Raw genomic sequence first — 25,037 nt, forward strand, 5'->3', positions numbered from 1 at the left:
ATTATAATTACTGGATGAAATATTTTATTTATACGAGCATCATTGTTTATCACCGTGAAGTCCATTTTAAAACACGACGGCAAAGTTGTTCCTGTGTTTCCAGTCGGACAGTAAACAGGACGGAAGCTAAACAGCCACGTAGTAAAAAGACGAAGCTCGCAGAAAGGTGAGCGCTCTTTGTCTTTTTTGATGCTTGCAGATTGTGTCATGTTGCCGTGAACCTTAATACTATACAAAAGACGTCAGTTGTACGTAATTATTTGCAGGTAGGTGCAAAATATTCCGAAATGTAATCCCTAGCAGTCGGTGGCTAGTGTAGCTAACATGTTAGCATCGTTAGCTTGACAGGTCCCTCTCGTAAACGTCAGCTGTGTCATTGAAACTAAGACTTGCTTTACGACTGCAGTTTTTAACGTCAGAAATGGAGCGTTGATACAAGTTTATAGCGTGTTGACATCAGTACGAAGCGCCTTCGGTGGTGTGGATTCCTATGACATAGCAAACACTGTCACACAGGGCGACGAAGGAATGCGACTGACTTCTATGCTTAATTGGCTAAATTACGCTATAATATTCAGAATTCTAACCAAATTCTCAATAAATGAGGAATTGCCTTTACGTGACAGTCAGTTTCTTGTTGAGTCATATTTGTCCTGAGACAAAATCCACTTAACTAATCCAAGTTGTCTCCACTGAGGATTTTGAGTATTGGATTAAACCAAGTTGTGTCTGCATAAAAGGTAGAAAGCTGAAAGTTCATTGGCAAGTAATGGCATGTGCTTAACTGCCTGCTTTTTTTTGTCTCTAGATGGTGTTGTGAAAAACTGATGCCAGTGAGACCTGCAGCACCAACCACACGCTCTACAAGGAAATGGCCACTAGTCAGTAACAGGCTGCTCAAATGGAGGTTTACATTGATCAATCACCCATATCCAAAGAAACGTTGTCTGTGCAAGATGACGTGCAGTTGAGGAAGCAGGAATTGGACAACTGTCAGTTGAAAAATGGAGGCGTACCTAATGGTAAGTGTACACAACAAATTTACAGCGATGATTGTTTGCAATGAAGTGTTTGTTCATGTTTTATCTGGATTAGTGGCAGGAGTAATATTTTATCTGTGGGTAAAACATTTCTAGTGATGGGTGCGATCGCCCTGAATCGTGCTGTGGATTGTTGTACTGGTTCTATTTTGAAATAATTCTGTCATCCTTGATTGCTGCCCCAAATTTGTTTTTCCAGTTGTCATGAAATATTGTATATTATGTGATTGAATCGCGTGCAACACGGCTTGTTAAATTTTAAGCACAATAGCCTTGCATTAAAATTGCAGGGAAAAAGGCAACCACTACATATGTCAATCATTTTATGTCCTGTTATATTGAATAAAAGCATTTTGAAGGCTTTGTGCATAGTTTTAGTCAGTAAACTGTTACACATATTTCCTCTTTGTCTTCACAAAGCTCTCCTTCCCCTCAGGTCTTTTAATTGTCACATTTACATGGTGCACTCTCAAAACCGGTTTTTGGTGGGGTTTTTTCTGCTCCATGTTACTCCGGTATTTTAACTATTCTGTGAATATTCGACTATGTCAACAGTGGGAGCAGTGCCAGCATTTCTGAGGGCAGTGAGTCAAAATAATACTTTAAAACATAAACCTATTAATGAATCTTAACACACCCTTTATTAAAATGATACCTGAGGTTACTCAAACGTGTTGCCTCTCATGTGATCTGACTTAATATAGATGTCACTGTCACCAATTCAATTTACACTGTTGGCACCAACATAAAAGGAAAGAAACGCTCTCTGCATTATGCTCTGTGCTGGGACCTGAATTCACACGACTGTAGATATGAAATTAAAACAATCACTGTGTTTAGTTTGTGTGCTTTTAGTCATTCATGGTGGTCCGTCTGTTTCGCAGAGCCATTTCTCATAGCCGTGCTTTCCGCTTTTCCTTATTGCAACTGCCTAAATAAATAGACAAGACCATGCCAGTGACAAACAATATGCAAAGGCAAATGGCTCACATCCTTAAGACTCAGACAGTGTATAATTACTTAAAAAAGGAAAAAGAGAATACACTAAGTTTGTCCTTTTGGAAGGTGCTGCTTTGTGAAGCATGGAAGTTAATAGTTGTGTATTCAGTATTCCATAGGAGGTGTGCACCCAAACCTATCGACAGTTCAAGGCCCTTGACGTTGGTCACAGCTGGTTGTCGTATTCTTTAATAAGTGTGCATTTTAAGTTGAGGAAAGGCACTTAATTTTCTGTCCAGCGAGGCTTTTTGTACCTGGTTGTGAGGTGAATTTCATGTTGGTTTGATAAAATATTGCAATCTGTGTTATCTTGAGATCCCATTGCTCATGACCAGTTGCTCACCATCAATTTTAACTTTGTGGCATTTAATTTGTTGAGCTGAACTACCAGCAGTTTGTCTTCCACTCATGCCCGAGCCATAACTGGCACCCAATTCCTCTGTAACATCAAAAGAACTTGTTTTCACTATTCATCCGCGACAATACATTTGATACAGTTGGATTAATCTTTTTAGGCCACACGTTTAGGAGTTGATTTTAGCGGGTGCTTGCCTCAAAAACTGGTTCACTAGACCGGACATGATTTTGTTAAGACTAATTGTCTTGCTCCTCTGGACTTCTATTTCAGGTTCTGTCGCCTCAGATGTGACGCCTAGTGGGGATGGACTGACAGAGGGCTCTGGTGTTAGGGGAGATGCACTTGCAAATGGCCCAGTGCCCCCGACTGCCCCTCCACAGAGCAGCAGCTCCCCTGTCAACTCACAAGAGCCCTCCTCCCCCCAAGGTGTGGCTGCTCATCCACCCATGATGCTAGAGTCTGTGGGAGCTAGTGCTGAGTTCTCGGTTCACAAAGGGGAAACGTTGCAGTCACTCAGACTCAGTATGCCTATGCAGGAGACTCAATTGTGTAAGCATATAATAATACTACGTGAGTGCCCCTGGTGTTAACCCCCTGCATTTGCCCTGAGATGCTAAGTGTGTGCAATTCCAACTTGACAATGCTTTCCAAATCTTACCCCTCCCTCTTAATTGCTTACAGGTATTAGTGTGGTTGCATGTTTCATTTTGGTATTTGGATAACTGTGGTGTAAAACTAACCCCCACTCATGAACCTGTCAAGTGATTGTTTGCATTTCTGATGCTGGTGCTAATTTCTTTTGAATGTTGGAGTGGCAAATGTCGCGCATGAGTCACTCACACACTTACTCATAAAAACAGTCTTTGTTGTGCTGGAAAAAAGCCTGTTTGATATTCATTACCCTCCTACTTGGTTCAAATTATTTGTTGTAACATGCACGAATTGATTATGTAAATGAAAGCAAAGCATTCAGGACATTTTTTGGAATTATCTGCATGTGTGATAAGATAATTACTGTGAGATTTATCTTCAAACTACACAGTCAAGCTATGAATGACTATAATAGCCTCTTATTCAAGTGGCCAATGTTGACTCTTCACCTTAACTGTCCTCAAATCCTTCCAACTGACTTCCTGTTTTCACGCTGTAGCCAATCAGCAGCCTTCAATGGAGATGGAGAACGAGGAAAAGATCCGTCTGGAGGCTCGTCGCCGCTTGGAGGAGCAACTCAAACAGTACAGAGTGCAGAGACATAAGGAGAGAGTAAGTGAAGCGGTACAATAGTCTGTCATCAACAAAGTGGCATGTTTATGTCTACTCAGTGTGCCCTTTGCCTAACCAGGAGAGTCTATAAACTTATATACTGTAATTTCCCAACTATAAGCTGCTACTTTACTTATGTATGAGCAAGATCTAGTTTCCTTCTTAAATTCTGTGGGTGCGGCTAATATTCCGGTGCGCTCTATAGTCCAGAAATTACGGTACTTGGAAAGTAATTGCATTTTCAAAAGTTTTTTTTTTTTTTTTTAATTCTCTCTTAGTCCCATCGCAGCTCTACCAAGAACAGACACAGTACTCTGGACCCGGAATTGATGTTGCACCCAGAAGCTTTGCCAAGGGCCAATACCGTCGCCATGACAAAGGAGTACTCCTTCCTCAGGACCAGTGTCCCCCGTGGTCCCAAACTGGGGAGCTTAGGAATCCCTCCTCCCAAGGAGAAGAAGTCCAGGTCTTCCCGGGCCAACAAGATCCACTCACTGGCTGATCTAAGGTCACCAGAGGATGATGGGGGAGGCGGAGGAGGTGGAGGAGTGACAGCTGACAGCTCCATGGGCTCCATCCAGTCCACTATTAGTTCAGTGTCCACCCTGTCTGAAGTCAGCGTCATGTCAGAGAGCAGCTCGTGTGATGCAGAACGACCACACAGTGTTTCGCTGCAGGTCGTTGACAATGCCTCTGAAATTGACGGGAGTGAATCAGGAACTAGGCCAGGGAACGACGGCAATGACAGTGACAGCTCTACCTATAGCAGCGTGTCCACTCGAGGGACATATGGTCTACTCTCAGCTGCAGTGGAGCGCCCACAGGGCCCCTACACGGTGGAGGGGAGGGAGATTGCTCCTGAGGCCATGGGTCAGTTCCCTTCGCTTCAGGAGGTCTTGCAGGCAGCCAGCGACGAGCAGCACCACCTGGCAATGGAGCAAGACGCAGCTTCAGAACCTCGTAGCCGCAGAGACAGTTTCTCCAGCAGGTAGACTCTAGTGCCACATCAAAGACATTGTTTGAATGGAGCACTGAAGCTATAATTCCTGTTGTGTCTATGACTTTAGTATTTCCCTGGAAAGCTCGGTGATGGGACACGATGAAATGCTCCAAGTTCTGAAGGAGAAGATGAGGCTTGAGGGTCAGCTAGAATCACTTTCGTCTGAAGCCACTCAGGTAACTCTATACATATTTACATGCTTCCAGATTTTAGTGATTTTCACATTATTTTAGAAGACCCCATGGTTTGTTCCATAAAACTGTCGTCAAAAGCTGGTGCACTTTATTGTCTTGAATTATTAATCTCTATCTTGCTGTGGAATCAGAGCAACCTCCAGTTCACCATGGATCCAAGTTAACAAATTAAAATGTTGCCATACCTTATCAACGTTTCACGAAAAGCAATATGTACTGCAATTTCCATTTGAACTTAAGATGAATGACTTGGTGGAACTTCTGTTCTGGAAGACCATGTCATGAGGAGCTAAGAATGACGACTCCTCATTTAAAAAAATGAAAAAAAACTGTTTAAATTACGTAAATCATGACTTGACTAATGACAGTATCTTTCGTATGTACTTTTTTTTTGTCATTTCCTAGGCACTCAAGGACAAGACGGAGCTCCAGGCGCAGCTCGCTACTGTCAACGCTCAGCTAAATGCTAAAAACGAGGAAGCTCAAGTGAGTCAGGAGAAGCAGGCTGCCCTCAGCACAGAGGTGGGAACACTGAAACAGAACTGCAGTCAGCTTGAAAAAGCCATGGTGGAGCTCCAGGGGAGTTTGGAGAACAAAAACGCCAGTCTGACGTCCCTGAGCAACGACTTGAAGGTGGCTGAGGACCAATACCAGAGACTGATGGGGAAGGTGGAGGAGATGCAAAACACTGTGATGTCAAGAGATAGTACAGGTAAAAATGTGGCCATCATGTCTGAAAATGAATTAGCTCTGTTGTTTTTCTGATGTTTATATTTGCATTTCTCAGTTCAAGGGTTGCGTCAGCAGATGGGTGGCCTACAAAGCCAACTCCAACAAGTCCAGCTGGAACGCAGCACCCTGCAGAGTCGACTGAAAACTTCCCAGGCTGAGATAGACTCGCTCCAGCAGGTCAGACAGTGGTACCAGCAGCAGCTAGCTCGGGCCCAGGAGGCACGAGTGCAGCTTCAAAGTGAAATGGCAAACATGCAAGTAAGTTTCATCCTGGGTGGTTGTTTCCCCCGACCTCTCTACCCATCTTCTCTTTTGTCACACAACCAATGTGTTTTCTTCTGTTTCAGGTTGGGAAGATGACCCAAATTGGTGTCCTGGAACATCTGAAGCTTGAAAATGTGAACCTGTCACACCAGTTAACTGAGACGCAACACCGCTCCATCAAAGAAAAAGAGAGGATTGCTGTTCAGTTGCAGAGCATAGAGGTATATGTCTATGACCTTGACTGTGTCCTACACCACATTGACAAACTAGCGGATGATTCATCATTCACATGTGTACGTTGACCATGCTTCCATCTCTTGCTCTGTAGGCAGATATGATGACCCAAGAAGCAGCATACAAGCAAATCCAGGATGCTAAGAGCATGGTGGAAGATGACCTGCAGCACAAACTGGAGGAGTTTGAGCAAGAACGAGAACACCTTATCAAGCTAGCCAACACAGCCAGTCACTTGGAAAGGGAACTTGATCAGGTGCGTTTGACTTAGTGTTGGGGTCTTATTCGTTCTGTTTTTGTTTTCTGCTTCTAATTCTTAAATGTTTGAATCTGAATTGTCCTTAGGTGAAAGTGACTCTGTCTCAGAAAGATGTGCAGCTCCATCAGCTCCAGAATGAGCATCTGGAGCTGATGCGCCAGCTCACCACCACTCAGGAGAACCTGCATACCAAAGAGCAGTCCATCAATCAGCTGGAGGCTCGGTTTCTGGAGCTGGAGTCTCAGCTGGCCGAGCTGCAAACTGACAGCAATGCGAAGGACGACAATATCCAGTTCCTCCAGAACGAAAAAATCGTTCTCGAGGTGGCGTTGCAGGCAGCGCGGGCCGACAAGAGCCAACTGGATGAAAATGCTGAACGACTGGGAGAGGATGTTCTGGTGGCATCAGATGTTCTGGATCAACTCAGACAGGACGTACAGGTCAAATCAAGTCAGGTAGGACTTTTTTGCTGAATGGGTTACGAAGTTAATGTTTATTATAAGCAGTCAAAGTTAAACTAAACAATGTTTAGTTTATTCATCAAGTCACTGATGGGTGATTTTTGCTTGACCTCAGATTGAAACTCTTCAACAAGAAAATGGTTCACTGAAGAAGCAGGTACAGAAGCTGAAGGACCAGTTCCAACAACAAAAGGTAATTCATTTTGAATTTAGCACAAGTTACATTTAGTATTTTGCCCATATTCACAGTGCAAAATACTGCAATAAATTGTCTGAGTTTGGCAAAATGTTGGCTGTGAAATGGGACTCTTTCTTCTTAGTCCCATTTCACAGCGACTACACAACTACTCCCTGAAATAGATCTCACACACTCATAATATGACTTTGTAAGACTGCCCTTCATTTATGTAAGATTAGATTGGATACATTCAAGTTAAAATAGGCACGTATATTTTACTTCTCTGGGTTTTTTTTTATTCTTAGTTGTACATGTGTGTGTTATTAAATGGTGGGATTCCGATTTTTGTTTACTGCTATGGTCGTGCCGCACAGTTTTTAAACGAATGTCAGAACTGTGACGCATTGTGGGAGGATGACAAATATCTGCCATCTGAAGGATGTCACTGTTGCCACTGACAGACAGGCTGTCATGCACATTGTGCTCATCAACACAATAGCCTGAATCACACTTGTGTTCATCTGTGACAGAAATATCGATGCTGCCACTCTGGTTCGTCTGCTATCATGGTCCTCTTACCTTCAGACTATCTTGGTGATGCAATAAAAGTCCTCCTTTCATCACCTTTACAGGAGCTGAATGTCACTTTTCCAATGAAAGTGATGATTAGTTTCAACTTAAAACTGACCAGCAGTTAAATAAGGGAGCTGGATTTATGTGTGATTCTTCAATTGTTAGGGAACAAAGGCAAAATGTCTTATTACTTTATAGATGATACATGTTGTAAAGGACATAACAATAATAATAATATTTGTGATTGTAACAACCAAACAATTGCTGATGCAGCATTTTATGAAGTCCATATATCTGGGAGCACATGGGATTGTTAAATGCCTCATTAGATGTCCAAGCCAATTCATCAGAGTTGGCAGATGTTTCTACTGTCCTTTTTTGTGGTGAAAGTTTTGGTTTCACCTCACAGGTGATGGTGGAAGCCTACCGGCGGGATGCTGTCTCCAAGGAACAGCTGATCAATGAGCTCAGATCCACTAAGAAGCGTCTGCTGGCCGAGGTGAAGGATTTGAAGCAAGAAGTGCTGACTATTCAGGGGGAAAAGCAGAAGGCCGATCTGGAGCAAGCTCGGCTGCAGAAGGAGGTTACGAGGGTCCAGGAGCAGATGAGCAACATGGAAGCACATCTCCAAACCATCCAGAGTGAAAGAGACCAGCTTGAAATGCAAATCCAGGTGCGGTGTTTCTGTGTTCACACAATCAGTGCTCATGTTTTTACTGTCCTCTTGCCACAGTTTGAAGAGCATGCCTTGTTCTTTCTTTGTTTATCGACAGTCCTTGCAGTTCGATCAGAGTCAACTTGTGGCTGTGACGAAGGAAAACGATGGCCTGAGGAAGCAGGTGGAGAAAATGGAGGGGGAAGCTAAGAAGTGAGTCATGCGCACCGCTAAATTTGTGTTGAAGTGTAAACATGAGTCACACGCTTATATAATGACTCTTTATCTGCAAACAGCTTCTTTGGTTTTAACTTATTGCCTGCTGCAGGGCGATTTCTGAGCAGAAGGTGCGCATGAAGAGGCTGGGGACAGACCTGACCAGTGCTCAGAAGGAGGTGAAGGCCAAACACAAGGCTTACGAGAATGCTGTGAGCATCCTGAGCCGGAGGCTGCAGGAGGCACTGACCGACAAGGAGACAGCTGAAGCAGAGCTGGTCAAGCTCAAAGCTCAAGTGTCAGATGGAGGAAACAGCCAGGTCTTGCAGGTATACTGTGATGCTCACGACACTTGGGAATGCTGATTATGTCATACATGAAATATTAAATCATTCTTGTGTATTTCTGACTGAAGTGAAATGCATTTTCTTGTATTAATGAAGAATAAATGATTATGATTAAGAATATATTAATGAAAACTGTAAATAAACAACAAAGCAACCTCTTACCCACGTACGGTAAAACCAAAACTGCTTGCACATCCTAGAAATCCTGCTAGTGTGAAATAATTCTTTAAAATCTCAACAATAAAAATGCACCAAGAACATGTTGGTTTCTCCGCATACCAAGAGGGTGGGTTTCATTTTACCTTCTTATATGTGGTTTTTGACATGATTTGTCTTTCATGCAAACACCCCAACCAAGCATGTTGTGTAAACGTTTGTTCAACTGTGAATACTTTATAGGAGAAGATCAAAGTACTGCAGACTGAGCTTCAGTCTGTCGTCAAAAGCAAGACCATGCTGGAGAAAGAGCTGCAAGAAGTGATCACCCTCACGTCTGTGGAATTGGAGGAGTACCAAGAGAAGGTTCTGGAGTTGGAGGATGAGGTGGGCTTGTGATAATTCCTTCCTTGATTTGTTTTGGAGTCAGAAAATGAGAAAGTTGTTTTAATACGCGATTCTTCCGCAGCTTCAAGAATCCCGATGCTTCAAAAAGAGGATCCGAAAGCTGGAAGATGCTAACAAAAAGCTGGCCCTTGAGCTGGAACATGAAAAAGGGAAAATGGCCGGATTAGCTCAATCCCACAATGCACTGAAGGAACATGCCAATATTTTAGAGTCTGCATTAGCCAAACGAGAGGCGGACCTTGTCCAGCTCAATCTACAGGTGACACGTCAACAGATAGCTGCTTTTTTTTAATACAAAAATAATAATATTTAATGTCAATATTTCCTCAGGTTCAAGCGGTTTTACGGCGAAAAGAGGAGGAGGACCAGCAAATGAAGCAGGTGGTGCAAACTCTTCAACTCGCTTTAGAGAAGGAGAAAACCAAAGTCAGAGACCTAAAAGATCAGGTACGTGACAGAGTCCAACTGGAATTGTGCAGTGAACAAGCTTTTTGGCCAGCAGTGGCTATATTCACAAAATACTTGCTCACTATAACCTTGCTAACAACTACATTTACCATATGATTAACCTTTCATCTACTGCTATCTTTGGATATTTTTTTCCTTTGTTTAATTTCCTTTTCCTTCATATTTTTAATTCATGTTGGCAATATATTTTTCATCTTTTTTTCATTCTGATAATGTTGTGGTACAGATGGCTAAGACGGTTGCGACTATAATTTGCACCGATAGTGGTGTTGAGGCGGATGTTGAAAACAATATTGATATTTAAATAATAACAAATTATGATTTTTTTTTTTCAATCCTCACAATCCTTTTATTGTCAGCCAAAATGACGATCATTATATTACTAATATGAAGAATTATCAGTTGACTGTAATGATGCATGTGTGTCCTGTAGGTGGCAGCAGCGAAAGCAGAAGCGGCCCACAACCGAAGGCACTACAGAGCTGCCATGCTGGAGCTTTCTGAGATTAAGAAGGATCTGCAGGCCAAAGAGGAACTTGTCAGAACCCTGCAGAGTGAAGCTAAAAAACTACAGTGAGCACCAAGACTCTTTATTTTCTGAAAGCTTGAGGGGTTGCATAAGTCATGTATGCTACCATGTCTGCAGAGCCCAGGACAAAAAGCATGCAGAAGAGGTGTCCAGTTTTCAAGAGGAGCTCGCAGAGGCTCACTCACAGCTTCAGATCCTGCAAAAGCAGCTGGACGATGAATTGTCCAAGCAGCCTCTCACAAACCAAGAGGTAATGCATAACCATGCACACAGCTCTGAGCAACTGCAATGTTGGCTTGTATGGGGAAACTGTCACTTGAAGCTCTACAATTTTTTTAGGTCTTCTAGGTTGAAGTTCCATAAACCACAATGAATTGGTCCTTCTTGCAGGTGGAGGACCTGAAGTGGGAGGTGGAGCAGCGTCAGAGGGAGATTGAAGCTCAGAAGCAGCAGCTGGAGATGGTGGAGCAGTGTCACCAGAGGGAACTGGACAACATCCAGACAGCGCTGCAGGCAAGCCGTTGGCCACGTGGAGGCAGTGATCTTCGAGTGAACAGTGTAAAGATGCTCAATAAAGTTGTACCGTTTCTTCTCAGAACATCAAAGTGGAGTTGGAGACGGTGCAGGAAGAGCTGGGCAGCACCAGGAAAGACAAGTTTATGCTGCAGGCTAAAGTGGGAGAGCTGAGAAACACTATGAAGACGGTCCTACTCCAGAATCAGCAGCTAAAACAGGACCTCAAACAGAGCCGGATAAGAAAGGTGAGACAGAGAGTTCTACAACTCCATGACCTAACCAGTATTTTGGATCTGAGTCTTATTTTACATCCTGTTTTTGCCATGGTACAGCCTTAGACCACTGCTTTCCATATTAATCCAACCTATTTCATAGCAACGGATGGAATTGAAAACTGAGGGGAACCCATCCACCCCAGTGACACCAGTGAAGATCCCAGACTGCCCGGTACCGGCGTCTCTACTGGATGAACTGCTGAAGCCATCAACATCTGTAAACAAGGAACCCCTCAACAACCTGCACAACTGTCTACGTCAACTCAAGTAAGACACTTTAGGAGCTGACTGTAGAACAGAGGCGTCTTCAGTTTACAGGCTTCGTTGTAACCTCCTTTTTTTTTTAAACCAGGGAAGAAATGGACAGTCTCCAAAAGCAGATGGAGGAACACACAGTCACGGTACACGAGTCGATGAGTTCATGGACGAACACAGAGGAAAGGCTGACTGAACTGGGGCTCCAAAACGATGTCTCTATTTCATCAGCCGCTCTAAACAATGCAGTTGTTGAAGACGACGACGACGCAGAGGAGCAGCAGGCATAATTTAGAGACTTATCTCAGGCAAACCGAGGGAGAGTGGAGTTTTATCCACAACGGCACTTTTTAAAACTCCTGCTCTCTTGATCCTAACAATTGCTGCCAACATTTGGCGTCTCCCCCACTGGCACAGAAGTGCGTCGCAGAGTAATACGTTTTATCATAGCTTTATTCTTTATGCTTACTTTGATGCTTGTTTATATTTTTGTCAGATTTATTTATTACAGATAAAAATAAATTATTCCTAAAATTGACCCCTCAGTTCACGAAACATTAAGCCAGTTTATTTTCCTGACAAGATTATCCACACACTTTTTGCAATCTTGAATCAGTGGCTATAAAGCAGCTCATTTAAAAAAGTATTCCAGTGGCTCAAAACACTCCCACTACACTGGCCAAACTCAGTTCTTCCATTTCTGCGTGCCTCTCTCATCTATGCTGTGACTGACAATATTACTTCCTTTTGGTTACGATGTTCTTTCAGTCCTGGTTGAATGCGTCTTTGTTAAAATGCAGTGTTTCTTCCACATGTTATCATATCGCCTTGTGTTCTTAAACTCTAGATAATTCAATGTTTCGTCAAGCATGGACTGCAGTAATTTGTACCCAAAAAAAGCCTTAAATCATATATTATGTATAGCAAAAGGACTGTGTTTGATGGGATGAAAGTAGTTCTGACGTGAGTGTATGTTAGTGTGTGTGTCTGTGTAAGATCCTGGTTAAGTATACAGTACCGTAAGTGGGTCACTTAAACTGGCATTTTATCTCAACTGACTGTAAGGTGGACGAAGAGCTTGAACTGTTACTAACTTCTTCTTAATGTATATTCAGTTCAGTTACAAAAAAAAAAAAAAATCAAACGTTAAGCCTGTTTTATGGCTCATAGTTTGGATGTCAATTCCAGAGTTTAATATATAATTTGTTTTGTATTGTTGTAAATCCATTTGATTTGTGTAAAGAAGGTAGAATGCAAGATATCACATGCAAAACTAATCCAAGCAGCCTGTTCAGGTTAACACAACAGAAAATGGGGGCCATCGTTTGTAACTGCTGCCGTTGACAAAAAGATATGTCATGTTTTTTAACACCATTGTTTGCTTCTGTATTTCCAAAGGGATAAAAAAATATTTTGAGGTGAATGCTTTCAAAGGATACAAACAGTACATGTTGACAAACTGTCTTCTGAATAAATCTTTTGAAGTCCATTTGCTTTTTGATGTTCATCTGAACGTGCAAACAAAAACTGGCTTCTCTTGAATGTTGTTGTGCCACGAGCCCATTCCAGTTGGCCTTGCTTCTCTCCGTAACTGAATGCTGGAGTCCAGACCACCTGCTGTGTGTTGTACCAAGTTCTGTTGCTCACTTCCCAGAGCTTGTGACTACAGGTGAGAGCAGGAGTGTGCCCTCAGCGCTGATCAATGTGGATCATGCTCCAAACAAATACACCTAAACCCCTGTATGTGGACAACAATTTCACTTAAAAACAGTACATCTCGACCTTTTTCTGGCTGAGAACTACTGTCTTTAACTTACAGGATTGGTTCCCATTCCAGGCAGTGCCTTTTTTTTTTAGTTCACCAGGAGTGTTTCAGTTGCTGAAACAGGGCCATGGTTTACGTCAGAAATTCCTCAAAATATAATGCCAACAAAGGGAGAGTCACTTAGTTTGTGCGGCACTACACCTTGTCATCGTCGGTGTTCCGGTCTGTCATTCGGTCAGGCATCGAGCCAGACAGCTAAGGGTCCTTCCTGTGCATTTTGAAAGCATCGCGGTGAGAAAACACCTAGCAACAGTCGCCGGGCAGAGAGGAGGAGGAGGTGGGAACGACTCTATAAATATTACGAAAACATTTGGAACCCCATGCTATACGCTTAATTGTTGTTTTTGTGCAAAAATTAAACTTTGACGATGTTGTAAACGCACGCGAGGCTTCAGCAGCTTTACGTCCTGCTAGGTGGCTAATGTTAGCATGTCCTGTCAGACTCAGCTTGGTTGACTAGCAATGACACTTTCTTTGTGAAACAGCTGTGACGGTCGATTTAATTATCACTCTGTCGCCAGTTGTCTTTGTGTTTAAGCGACAGACGTCATTATAACTTACAAAACGAGTTATGCCGGAGTCGGAGAGTGTGGTCGTGCGGATCATTACAGTCAGTGTTCTCGTTCAAATTTTCATTTCCTCACTAATATTGGCGTCAGTTAAACATTTGACCTCTAAAATACATAGTGACACTCTACTGACGTGAAAAGGTTCAATAAGAAGTATATAGATATGATTATATTTATTGACTTTCACGTCAAAGTGATAAAACAAGTGGGAAAGCAGGAACCTAAAACTTTCCGCTTGAAATTTTTCATTAATTCAACGCAAAACTAGCACATACTCCAAACACCATCTCGTCATGGCACATAATTGTGTGTATGTTTGTCTAAGTGAAGAGTAAACAACGGCAAAGGGCATGCATTTAATGAGTTTAAGGCTTTAGAATGCAAGGAAGTAGCCACACATGCAGATGCTGCTGCACTGGGACCACGAGAGGAATTCTGTTCGGTTGGTTGGTGAACTGTAAATCCATGTGTTAGCATGGTGCTAAAATGAAGCCGTCAATGTTTAGATTTGTCAAGGGAAGTGGAATAAACTCTTCTTCTAAATTCTTCCATAGAACTGTCGCCTCTGTGGCCGTTAATGTCGATGATCTAGTTTTATAATCTTGGGTGTGACTGATTTGTGAGTCTAGTCCCGGACTGGAGCCTCAAGTCTTGAATGACATCTGTGAAGTCGAGGTCGACTGAATTTAGCAACACGGAAAATGTCTTCTCCTTATTCTTTTCATCTTATCAATGAATGTTGCTGTAAATCTGCTGATCTTATGTGGTGTCATGGCCACAATCGGCCCGTTGTCGTGGTTTTTAGTGATGATTTGTTTGTTGTTGAATATCTTTAATGCTTTGTTTGAAAGGATGGGAGCTCTGTTTTGGAGCTCTTTGAAAGTGACTCTTCCATTTCGACATTGACGACACTTTTCCTCAAGGTCGTGTGATCATTTTGTTTGCTTGCTGCTTCTCGATATACAGTCGTTCTTCAATTATATTCCATATAAAAGTAATTATTTTCCTCGTTTTCATTTCCGCTTTACCGGGAAATGGACATTTCCAACTGTCCGTAAACGCAGCATTCGCCTGCCATTGAAAGAGAGCATGCGCAGAACGCGTTGTAAACAATGAGACGATTCCAGACCGTCTCCAGCAGCTTTGTGTCTCCAACACTTCAGAGGTCCAAAACTTAGCTGCGACTTTCCCTTAGCGGCGCATAGAGCGACACAATGCTGCTCGGTGAGTCCGGACAGACCATTGCCACGAGATACCATCAAGTATTATTGGGTTTTTATCGCCATAATCGTATTAGATTGGTGACGTTTCTGCCTGACATACTTGGGCGTGACAGCGTGCGAACGACCCGAGATGTGTGAGCATCGTTCACCAAATCTGTTATCATTGAAAGATCTTTGGTCAACATTTAGTCCCTTTAGGTCGTTGTAGTGTTATTTTTGTGCCTCCTGTTTAAACTGGATAGTGTGTTAGCGCGTTAGCTTGCACGGGGTTCATATCGTGGTTGTTGTGGATGCTGTTGGCCAGAAAGAATAATGGAACAGTGCGTGTAACAGAGTGTATCGATGCAGTAGAGGTGATCAAGTTTGCTCAAAGTTGCGTCTGGAAGTTGTGGCATGCTTGTGTGAAGCAGCCTTATTGGTCAAGTATCGTTGCATCTGAGGAACCAAAGGTGCTGGTAAATTGTCACGCACATTTTTAGAACTTGAAAGAACTACTTTTGTGCTCGTGTTGTTCTTTTAAACACCAGTGTCGACTATATTTCTCGCTGATGTGTATCCCGAGTTTGTTAGCCCACGTACATGAACTAAAAGCTGTTGATTTCCATGCTCAATATTTTGTGATGTTGACTTTTCAGTATTTACTCGTCATACTAAATTATATAAATGTTATACAACATCAGCTGGTGCTTATTGAGCAGCTAATATTTGGCCAAATTTGCTCTGCTCACTCCATGTATACTAATTTACTATTACACAATGTCTTTAGTTTGGCCTGTGCATTGGCAACTAAAATTGTTCTCGATGTTGTGTTGTGTCACAGGGAGCTGAAGCATGGAGGCGGTTCTCAGCAGGCTGAAGGGGCTAAGTGACGATGAACTGCGTGAGGAGTTCGCGCGAGCAGATCTGAAGTGTGGTCCCATCACCTCCACCACGAGAGCCATCTTTGAGAGGAAGTTGGCACGGGTGCTTGCTGGGCCAGAGAACAGCACCACTGATGCAGACAGCAGCTCCTCTGCAGGTGTCTCATCTGCCCCCACGTCAGTTGCTGACCATGCCAAACCTGAGCAGAGTGCCATGTCAGCAGCTGTTGGTTCTGCCACTGCCTCACCACACAGAAGCCAGAATAATTCTGCAAGAGAAGAGTCGGACTTTGGCTATGGGGTGGGCCTTAACCCACCAGAAGAAGAGGAGATCTCAGGACAGACTTTGAGATGCTCTACAGCAGCCAGTGACTCCCACCCTCTGTTTGAAACCCCTTCCAAAGCAGCACAAGTGTCCCCAACCTTGTTTTTTGGAGTGTGTCCACCCTGGGAGGATGTTCTGCAACGAAATGGTAAGAATTATTTTTGTTGTGTCAAATTCTTAGCCAAAAGAACATCCCACCTGATTGTCTATCCAGCAAGTCTTACAGATTACATACTCAATTGCATAGAGATTTGGACAATTTAGGCATGAATGTCTTTTGTTTTCATGTTGAATCACAACTTAAAGTCAGATTGTTACAAATAATCGAATCATTTGTGTACCTGATTGTGAGCTAACTGCACATTTGTGACCAAAGTCCTGTTGCATGTTCGTCCGTGTTGACAGTTGTGTTGCTGAGTGCCAATTTTTTTTGTGTGCTACTTCTTTAAAAGTGCACAGCAACACAACTTGACCTCATTGGATTTGTGGATACATGAGTCATGGTATAAATCCACCCTGGTCTACTTCTAAATAAATCAATGCTATTAATGTTACTCTGCTTCTGTTGCATTGGTGACGGCACAGAGACCTGGCAGGGCTTCTTTCCAAACTGACTATCACACTTCTCTTTGTCTGCAGAAAGAGCCCATGTGTATACAGATAAAAAAGATGCTCTTCAAGCGGTAAAGATGATGAAGGGGGCTCGCTTCAAAGCTTTCTCGAACCGAGAGGATGCTGAGAGGTTTGCAAAGGGAGCATGTGACTATGTGGCGTCTCCAAACAAGTCTGCTCTGTGCGTGTCCCCTGTCAAACCTGGCCCAGTGTTGGGTAAAGGTGAGTAGTCGATCCACATGCGGTTTAGTGTGAGTTAAGGTTTGGAAGTTGGCACACAAGCTCAAAGCACGTACCTTTGATTTTATTTATTTCCACTAAATTATGTGAGCAATTCAACCGAAGGGAGAAATGTCTTCCTGTTCCTTCTGTGCTAGTTGACCCTTGCCGGTTGTAGGCAGATCAAGCAACATCTAATGGAGTGTACTGATCAAAAGTTAAGGTCATTTTTATGCTGTCGTTTTGAAATCACTGAAAAAGTAATTTTGGATGCAAATCTATTTGCATTCTATGAATATAAATTCCCGTTTTATTTGAATAGACATGTTTTCAGCCTGAAGTAGGTGGTCATAATTGTTGCGTGAAGGGGTTAGTATGATGTAAAGCTCGCTGAAAAAGTCTTCTAGTTCCCTGTTTACGCCTGTGCTTTACCAACCATGCCACCTCCATAGAATGAGGTGGAGACGTTACAATGTACACTTTAAACTGACTGATTTTGAAACCACAGAAACTTAACAGGCAGCTCCACAGCAAGTTGGCACACTGTTTTGTGGTATGTCCCTCTGAAAATGAAACTTTCGTCGCACACACAGCTGCTAGCGTTGAGCTGCTGCTTATCTGACCTCTTGACCTAGAAGCAAAAGCTGAGCATTGAAAAACTCCGGCATTACATTGTTCAGTGAATGTTCAAGGTTTCCTCTCATACCAACCTTGTGTACTGCATAAGTCTCGAACCTGTCTTGAGGATCTTGCTTATTTCAGAAATTTGCTTTTCTCCTCTGTACTTTTTAGAAATCATGGAGGTTGATACCATTAATCGGGAGCGGGCCAACAGCTTCAAGAGCCTGCGCACACAGGACCTTACCGCCAAACTGAGGAAAGCAGTGGAGAAAGGGGACGAAGTGGCCTTCAAGGAGCTGGTCTGGAGCAACCCTCGCTATCTCATCGGCTCTGGGGACAACCCCACCATCGTGCAAGTAAGAAGGGTGATGTCTGTCCTTTAGATCATGGGTTCTTAACCAGTTTGATTTCGGGGCCCGGGGCCCATTCAGGTTGTAGAACTGATTCATTAGTCTTCATTTCATTTGTGATAAATAGCCATATTTAATCTACTTACACGTAAACAAACCAAAACCTTGTGAAATGACATGAAACCATGTGATCATGGCAAAGATTTGCCATTTAAAATTGGAAAAACTGAATACAATTTTGAATAAAATGAAAACAATAAAACTGTGTTTAAATATCATAAAATAAAATAATAGTTATTTAAACTCCTATGAAGACATAAGTAAGTGTAAATGAAAGTATTGCCATAACATTTTCTAATTAATTTTCAAAACTGCTTCAACAGGCGCTTTCATGAACAGTGTTTACTGTTGGGGGCGCCATCACTTTTTCTACATTTTCAAGAACTTCTCCATTGTTGTAACTATCACAGATTTGCAGCTGTCAAGTCAATTCAGTGACACACTACTGCCACCATACGTGGCTCATGTATTAAATCAGAGCGTCTCACGGCCCAGAGGTGTAAAACAAAAAACTTTTAGCTGCCCTATGGGGGGGCGCTCTCAGTCCAACCCTGGGCCCCGGGCCCATGGTTAAGAATAACTACTTTAGATGACATCATTTGCTGTTTACTGATCGTGAGTCTGCTGCAGTTTTTGCGTAAAAATCTATTTAATTATTATTTGAAAGATATTTAAAGATCATTTATTATATTTGAATATCCCAGAAACTTGAATTTCTTTGGAATGTTTTCGAATAAAAACATAGATTAGTACACCAAATCCACCCTCCATGAAAGTTATGTCCTATATATTTCATTGTTTTGGTCAATGACTCGAATGCTAAATCCAGCTACATCACTGTCATGTGGAGCTGTGGCAATGTTTTACCCCCTGTGTCTTCACTGTTATAACTGTGAGTCATGCTGTTCTTCTCTGGTCTTGTGTCTTCAGGAGGGCTGCAGGTATAATGTCATGCATGTGGCAGCGAAGGAGAACCAGGCCGGCATCACTCAGCTTCTGCTGGACACTTTAGAAAACCCAGAGTTCATGCGCCTCATGTACCCGGACGACCAGGAAGTCATGCTGCAGCAACGGATCCGCTACATTGTGGATCTTTACCTCAACACTCCAGATAAAGCTGTGAGTGCCATAGCTACTAAAAGCTTGTTTTCTTGCTTAGAGTTTGAATTGTAATTTTTTTTTTCTTTTTTTTTTTGCCAGGGCTTTGAAACTCCTCTCCACTTTGCCTGTAAGTTCGGTTGCCCGGAAGTGGTCAATGTCCTGTGCTCTCACCCCAACATTGATAAGGACAGAATAAATAAGGATGGACAGAAGCCTTGTGAAGTAAGCCTCCTTTGTTCCTGCTCCAAGCACCTGCAGCGAGGTGCATGCTGCATGAGTGGTAGTTAAATACGGCCTGTGTACATTACTGCTCAGCGTAGGCGGATGTCCTGCATGCTCCAGCTAGTGACGCGGTTGTTCCATGTTCCATAGTAGAGTCTGAACAAAAGGGGCTGTCCTCGTCTGCATATCTGAAAGAGGTCATCAATCATGTCAAACTTGAGGAGCCAAATGGACCTACAAATAGAATAGAAATGAAATTCAAATGATAAAACATCAGTGTTGAAGCGTTGCCCTTTGACAGCTTATCAAGTGGAGATTATATATGTATGAATCAATTTTATTTGATATGTGTTAGTGACTTTGGCCCCTTACATGGTGTAGTTTCAGACCTTCTTATGTTATATATATATAATATATTGGTCCTTGTTGGTCCACAGGTCATTTGCAGCCGAAAGGATAAAACTCAAGAAGTGAAGCAGAAGATCACTGAGTATCTCGAGGGTAATGTATTTTTACCTTAAAGTGAAAATGATTGTTGGTTTGTTTGTGGAAAAAAGAAATTGGATTCTATTCGACAAGGGCGTCTAAATTCATGATCCACTTGTGTTTGGTAACTTCAGTCAATGCTTTCAGGTGATGGGAGTCAGGGGAAATTTAATTTAGACTTTTTAATCCAAATTTTTAATGTTCTTATGAGTCTATTTAGACATGAGTTGTATTCCTATTTATATTCTGCTTGTGATGTTGATGGTGTCGCCATTTCCGTGACAGACCGCTGCTACATCCCCCTGTTGAGGGCGACAGACAACACATCGCACCCTGTCATTGGTGCTCCTTGGTCACCTGAAGCCTCAGAAACTCTCTCACTCATCCATCGCCACACCAGAAGCCCCATGGATCCTCTGATGACGGTCACCGCCTTTGCTGGACCGTTGAGTCCTTCAAAAGTAACTTCTATTTCTTGCTTAGAGAAAAACAAAGTGCTAGTTCAATTTGGTTGCTCTTCAGCAGTCATGAACTTTGCTTACAGGCAGACGACTTCCGGCGCAACTGGAAAACGCCACCAAGAGACCGAGCAGAGTTTTTCCACAACATTCTGAAGTCGGATCCAGACCGTGGTGCAGAGAGAGTGGGCAGGTAAGTCGATGATCAGTCTCACTCATATACAGCGGCTGAAGCTCCAGGAGCGACTCTATTGTAGCGTGTGAGACTTGACATGGTTGTTATTCTCCCCTTTACATGGTGGGTGGTGTTAGAGTCTGCCAAATTAAAACTCCACACATGGTGACTGAGGAATTATTTTTCATGCTTAAAATAAGTAATAATAATAATCCAGAGCCTTTGAGATTCTATCTTTACTTTGTCATTCTGCACTGTTGATACCAAGGAAGGATTTAATGTGGGTTAAAACTTCCATGTTTCACGCTGACTCTTGGTGTGTTTAACAGTATTTGTGTCTGAAATAATGTCATGTTTACTGTATGTCATAAATCTTGTCTCCCCAGAGACCTTGCTCATGAGATGGGTCACCCGTGGGCCGAGTACTGGGACTTCCTGGACAGCTTTGTCGACCTGTCTTCAGCAGAGGGTCTCCGAAAGCTCGAGGAGTACCTGAGCAAAAGGGATTTCAGTCCGCGCTCTCATGAGGAGGCTGGGGAGAACGAAGCCAGCAACCGCTTCAGAACCCCATCTCCAGGTAGAGATGACCATGTCGGTGCTGGCGCTCCTCAGGTGGAGTGCGCTAGACGATGAACCCAGTTTTGTTAACATCCGCCATTGTTTGAGCATCTAGGTGTAACCATTGAAAACATTTTTTATCTCCAATATTGGGTGTTGGACGGTGAACAGTACAAGTAGACTCAAGTCAAAGTCAAGTGTTTGATACAAAATAAAAGTTCATAAATGTGCAAGGTAAAGTCTGTGAAAAGTCCTCACTGGTGAAGCCTGAGAAAGCCAAACACCATCGCTGTTCCCAAGTCATGGCTGACAAGTTTCATCATGTCTGCTTCCAGGGAAGCCCAAAAAGTTCTGCAACTCCATCTCAGTTGGAGCCTTCCTGGACGAGGGCGATGACATCAGCCTGGAGGAGATAATGAACCGGCAGAACGCCGCCCTCACCAGCATCACATCCTCTGCTGCATCCAAGGAGGCCTTAAAAGGAGCGGTGGGCGGCCGGGAGCTGGACATCATCTCCATCGGACTGCGCCGCGGCGGCGCCGACCTGATCGAGGCGGCAGCCGAGCAGGACTCTCTGTGCCGCTGCGACGACAGCCTCTTGTCGCCCGGCCTGGCTTGTAAGAACGGCATGTGCTCCTCCACCAGGGACAGGACTCACAATGGGGACAAGTCGTCCCCTCGCTCCTCCCCGTCCTCCTCCTGCCTGCTGTCCCCCGTCTCCAACCTCATGGTGGAGTTTGAGCGCATGTCCCTGCAGGAAGCTGTGGACACACCCAGTATCCTCCGCGATCGGAGGAGGAACAGCGGCGGCAGCTGGCACAGAGACGCTGTCGAGGACCTGGATGCTGGTCTGAACTGTCTGTCCCTCGGCCACAGCAGCCAAGACGCTGATGCCTCGGAGGGACCGAGCTGGAAGTCAGAAGCCAGAGGCAGCGACGAGAGGAGCAGCAGCGACAGCTCCGAGGAGTATTTTGAGAGCGTTGAGAGTCTGGAGATGATGGGCAGGACTAGGGGGTCGGGAGTGCGCAACTTGTGCGCCAGGTCAAAATCCTGGGACCATGGTGGGAGGGACTTGAGCAGTTCAGGATCATCGGAATCTTCTTATAAATCCTTGGAAAACTCCCAAGAGTTCCTACCCAGGACCCCTCCTCACATTCGGAGAGCGCTCTTCATTGAGGGGTGAGTTGCTTTGCTTTTCTGCTGGAATACTGTCTTCAGTCCAAAGTTCTTCCACTCCCCACTTGTAGCTTCAGTTTCATCTTACTACAGCGACATGTGTTCTTGATTTCTAATGAAATGTATGTGCTTCAACAAGGATCAAGGAAACCATCCCGGCTTATCTGGCCCCGTGTGCTTGCTCCACTTTTTTATCAGCCTACATCCTGGTTACATTGGGCCCATAAAAGGCAGAGTCTCTCCACCCCGCCCTGAACCTTTGGTTCAGCCATTTCTGCTTTCAGCTCCGTTTTTATAGGATCTATGTTGAGCATGAAGTCTTTCATGTTGCCATGGTTACAGTTGGTGCTTCCTGTCCCGCAGGGACTCGCCATCCAAGTTGGACAGAGAGGTCCTGCTGGCATTAGAGGGCGTGGACGTGGATGCCCAGAAGTACCCCAGCATTCATAAGTGGAGGAGAACCATGAGGTCCTACTCCCCGACTGATATGCAGAGGTACGTGGAACCGCCCCCTCCACCACCACCCCCGTGCGGTTGTTGCGGTGCAGACGCTTTGATTCTGGCTCCGACCAAGGTTAAGATAGTTTGGGATTTTTATTTATATTTTATTTATATTTATTTTTGTCTTTCAAATTCAGTTAAATGGGTTTATAGAGAGGTTTGGTTAGTTTTAATGAGTTTCAGTTTCTGAAAAATGTTTAGTTTCAGTTTCGTTTTTATTTTATTTGTTTGTTTTTTCCCTTCGGGTATTGGAACAAGATTAGAGTTTGAAATGGATCACAAAATAGTGGGTAATAAAACTCCACAAAAGACAGTGTGTTAAAAAAATGCATTACGTTTGGAAAGATGAGCCTTTTGCCCAACAAGCACCATCGTGCCAGTCACCGTCAACAACTCAAGTGTCATCACGCACTCGACATGCCACGTCTGGCCAACAGCTGTCGTAACACCAGCTGAGCCAAAATAGATCATCTCTAAATGCTTCTTAACAAAGGAAAATTTCACTATAATTTGACAGTTTCACTTTTCATTTTATGAAAAACATTCAATATATATTTCACTTGACAAAGGTATTTTACACTCTATTACTACACTACACTGATCTTGGCGCCAACCCCTCAGAGATGCGGCTTCGCCTGGATGTAGCCGGTGCTTCTTCTGGCTGGATGGCAGGGTAGCAACATGACGGCGTGAACTCAAACTAGCTAATGCTTCAGCAGCTCCAAATGTATTTGGGGGTTGGATTCCGTCAACCCCACATATGTGACCCGAATCCCTCTCTGAGTCAGGACTGATGTCAGATATCAACGTCAAATGTTGTGTTTCATGCATGTGCTCTCGCATTCTGTGCGGATTTGAGCCGCCACTGTAGTAATAATCTCGTGTGTGTGCGTGTGTCCAGCTGGCTGAGCCCTGCGGTGCCCAAACAGCGACTCAGGATGCCTCATCAGACCCCCGGCTCCCCGGTCAGCTGCCTGATGTCGCCCTCTTCCCGCTTCAGTCCGGCACGACCTGCCGCCTCACCAGACTTCAGCCCTGGCCGCTACAGCCCTGCCAATGCTAGCTACATCCAACGCCTCCGCCACAAGCACTTGAACGACTCGCTGCTTTAACAGCCCCCCAACCCCCTCCTCCTACTGCAGCCGCCATAGTCCCGCGCCCCCCCCCTTCTCCCCTCCAGCTGCATCGAGGGGGCTCCAGCAGAGGTCAGAACCCACACACCAACACCCCAAATATGCACAAGGTGTGGAAGAGTAGTCTTGATGGCGTACGGTACAACGTGTGTGTGTGTCTGTGTGTGTGTGTGTGTGTGTGTGTGTTCTACTGGACCGGTGTGGGCTGGACAGTGGCGGCGTGTTTGGACCGCGGTCAGCGACTGTCAACGCGTGAAGCACCTGCGTCGTAACCCGAGTCGGCCTTTTTCATTTGGATATTGAGAGTGGGGAGCCACACTCTCCAAAGTCGAGTTTGCCACTGCGTCATGTCAAAAACAATGTTCTTAAAAAAATGTTGATAATGTTTTAAAATGTTTTTTTTGTATGTTGGTCAGTAGCACAATATTGTTAACGTTTTTATGAATGGTGTTAAACCGACTGCCATTTCCTGCGTTCTCCTCAGTTCAGGAATTGCCTTAATTTTCTGAAGTGACATTTGGGACACGCACACGCTCGTTTATCTAAAACCATGCGAATGATTGCCGAGGCTGAGATCTTCCATGCTTTTAGTTTGTTCTTCAATAAATGGAATCATTGTCCATCCTTTCTCCATCGTTCCTGGAGACCATTCTCTGAAAAGCCTCGCACACGTTGAGCAACAAAAGGTGCTGCTCAACAGTGATGGGTCGATGAGACTTCATGAAACAGTGTCCTAATCTTCTGGGGCCACTAGATGGCGCTCTTGGTTTAGACATGATGTGAGGTTTCATTGGATTAGTTGTTCAAGTCCAAACATTTTACAGCATACAGCACCATCTGGTGGCTTCTGAAAATCAGGACACTGTTTCATGAAACCTCATGGAGCCCTCACTAGTGCTCGATGGTCATGTGTGGCAAGTAGTGGCCAATAAATACCAAGTACTGAACCACTTACAGTGAAACATTAGGCTCCTGTAGACACTCGCTGTGTCACAGCTCACACATACAACGTAACAGGCCCTTTATTGGTGTTCTTTGTTCGGAAAATGGTAATAGAATTACTATTGAATAATGACTGAAGGCTGGCTATAACACAACACTTTTACCTCCCTCAATTTTTAGGAATTTTCCACCTTCATTCTTGACTTTTTCAATCTCTACTCGCCTGTTTTAGTTCTCTTTT

At 43.8% G+C, this 25,037-nt stretch overlaps 3 protein-coding genes across 5 annotated transcripts in view; 2 read left to right on the forward strand and 1 right to left on the reverse strand.

Moving 5' to 3' along the window:
• si:dkey-112e17.1 (uncharacterized) overlaps positions 1-7,623 on the reverse strand; it is a 31,120-nt gene extending 23,497 nt beyond the window's left edge. Inside the window, exon 1 of the mRNA XM_053869631.1 lies at positions 7,562-7,623. Coding sequence (XP_053725606.1) covers positions 7,562-7,603 — 42 coding nt within the window. The 5' untranslated portion in view covers positions 7,604-7,623. The remainder of the gene's footprint in view (positions 1-7,561) is intronic.
• On the forward strand, positions 24-12,858 carry golga3 (golgin A3). 2 transcript variants are annotated; one of them, XM_053869622.1, is made up of 24 exons: positions 24-166; positions 809-1,022; positions 2,668-2,946; positions 3,548-3,660; positions 3,939-4,648; positions 4,728-4,836; positions 5,260-5,566; positions 5,642-5,844; positions 5,934-6,071; positions 6,179-6,340; positions 6,430-6,798; positions 6,920-6,997; positions 7,965-8,228; positions 8,329-8,423; positions 8,539-8,755; positions 9,173-9,316; positions 9,399-9,596; positions 9,668-9,784; positions 10,239-10,378; positions 10,452-10,584; positions 10,725-10,847; positions 10,931-11,095; positions 11,226-11,392; positions 11,478-12,858. In XM_053869622.1, the coding sequence occupies exons 2-24, from the start codon at positions 902-904 to the stop codon at positions 11,668-11,670; spliced, it is 4,545 nt and encodes a 1,514-aa protein (XP_053725597.1). In that variant the 5' UTR covers positions 24-166; positions 809-901; the 3' UTR covers positions 11,671-12,858. The 2 variants fall into 2 exon arrangements, with proteins under 2 accessions (XP_053725597.1, XP_053725598.1); XM_053869623.1 differs by having other exon boundaries at positions 2,668-2,823; positions 11,478-12,857.
• Positions 12,859-13,339: 481 nt separating this feature from the next.
• Positions 13,340-25,009, forward strand: ankle2 (ankyrin repeat and LEM domain containing 2). 2 transcript variants are annotated; one of them, XM_053869627.1, is made up of 13 exons: positions 13,340-13,482; positions 15,818-16,330; positions 16,822-17,016; positions 17,806-17,990; positions 18,975-19,163; positions 19,245-19,367; positions 19,805-19,868; positions 20,139-20,314; positions 20,398-20,504; positions 20,873-21,063; positions 21,380-22,223; positions 22,584-22,715; positions 23,623-25,009. In XM_053869627.1, the coding sequence occupies exons 2-13, from the start codon at positions 15,829-15,831 to the stop codon at positions 23,831-23,833; spliced, it is 2,919 nt and encodes a 972-aa protein (XP_053725602.1). In that variant the 5' UTR covers positions 13,340-13,482; positions 15,818-15,828; the 3' UTR covers positions 23,834-25,009. The 2 variants fall into 2 exon arrangements, with proteins under 2 accessions (XP_053725602.1, XP_053725601.1); XM_053869626.1 differs by lacking the exon at positions 13,340-13,482 and adding an exon at positions 14,793-14,998.
• The last annotated feature ends 28 nt before the right edge of the window (positions 25,010-25,037 follow it).

The sequence above is a fragment of the Synchiropus splendidus genome, chromosome 7, assembly GCF_027744825.2.
Source record: "Synchiropus splendidus isolate RoL2022-P1 chromosome 7, RoL_Sspl_1.0, whole genome shotgun sequence".
Classification (NCBI taxonomy): domain Eukaryota; kingdom Metazoa; phylum Chordata; class Actinopteri; order Syngnathiformes; family Callionymidae; genus Synchiropus; species Synchiropus splendidus.

Bases quoted from the DNA above. Each gene is read 5' to 3' on its own strand.
- golga3 (XM_053869622.1), top strand. From the start codon at position 902: ATGGAGGTTTACATTGATCAATCACCCATATCCAAAGAAACGTTGTCT. The intron at 9,785-10,238 runs GTACGTGACAGA...TGTGTCCTGTAG, and splicing joins TCAGAGACCTAAAAGATCAG to GTGGCAGCAGCGAAAGCAGA. The intron at 10,585-10,724 runs GTAATGCATAAC...TCCTTCTTGCAG, and splicing joins AGCCTCTCACAAACCAAGAG to GTGGAGGACCTGAAGTGGGA.
- ankle2 (XM_053869627.1), top strand. From the start codon at position 15,829: ATGGAGGCGGTTCTCAGCAGGCTGAAGGGGCTAAGTGACGATGAACTG. The intron at 19,164-19,244 runs GTGAGTGCCATA...TTTTTTTGCCAG, and splicing joins TCAACACTCCAGATAAAGCT to GGCTTTGAAACTCCTCTCCA. The intron at 19,368-19,804 runs GTAAGCCTCCTT...GTTGGTCCACAG, and splicing joins ATGGACAGAAGCCTTGTGAA to GTCATTTGCAGCCGAAAGGA.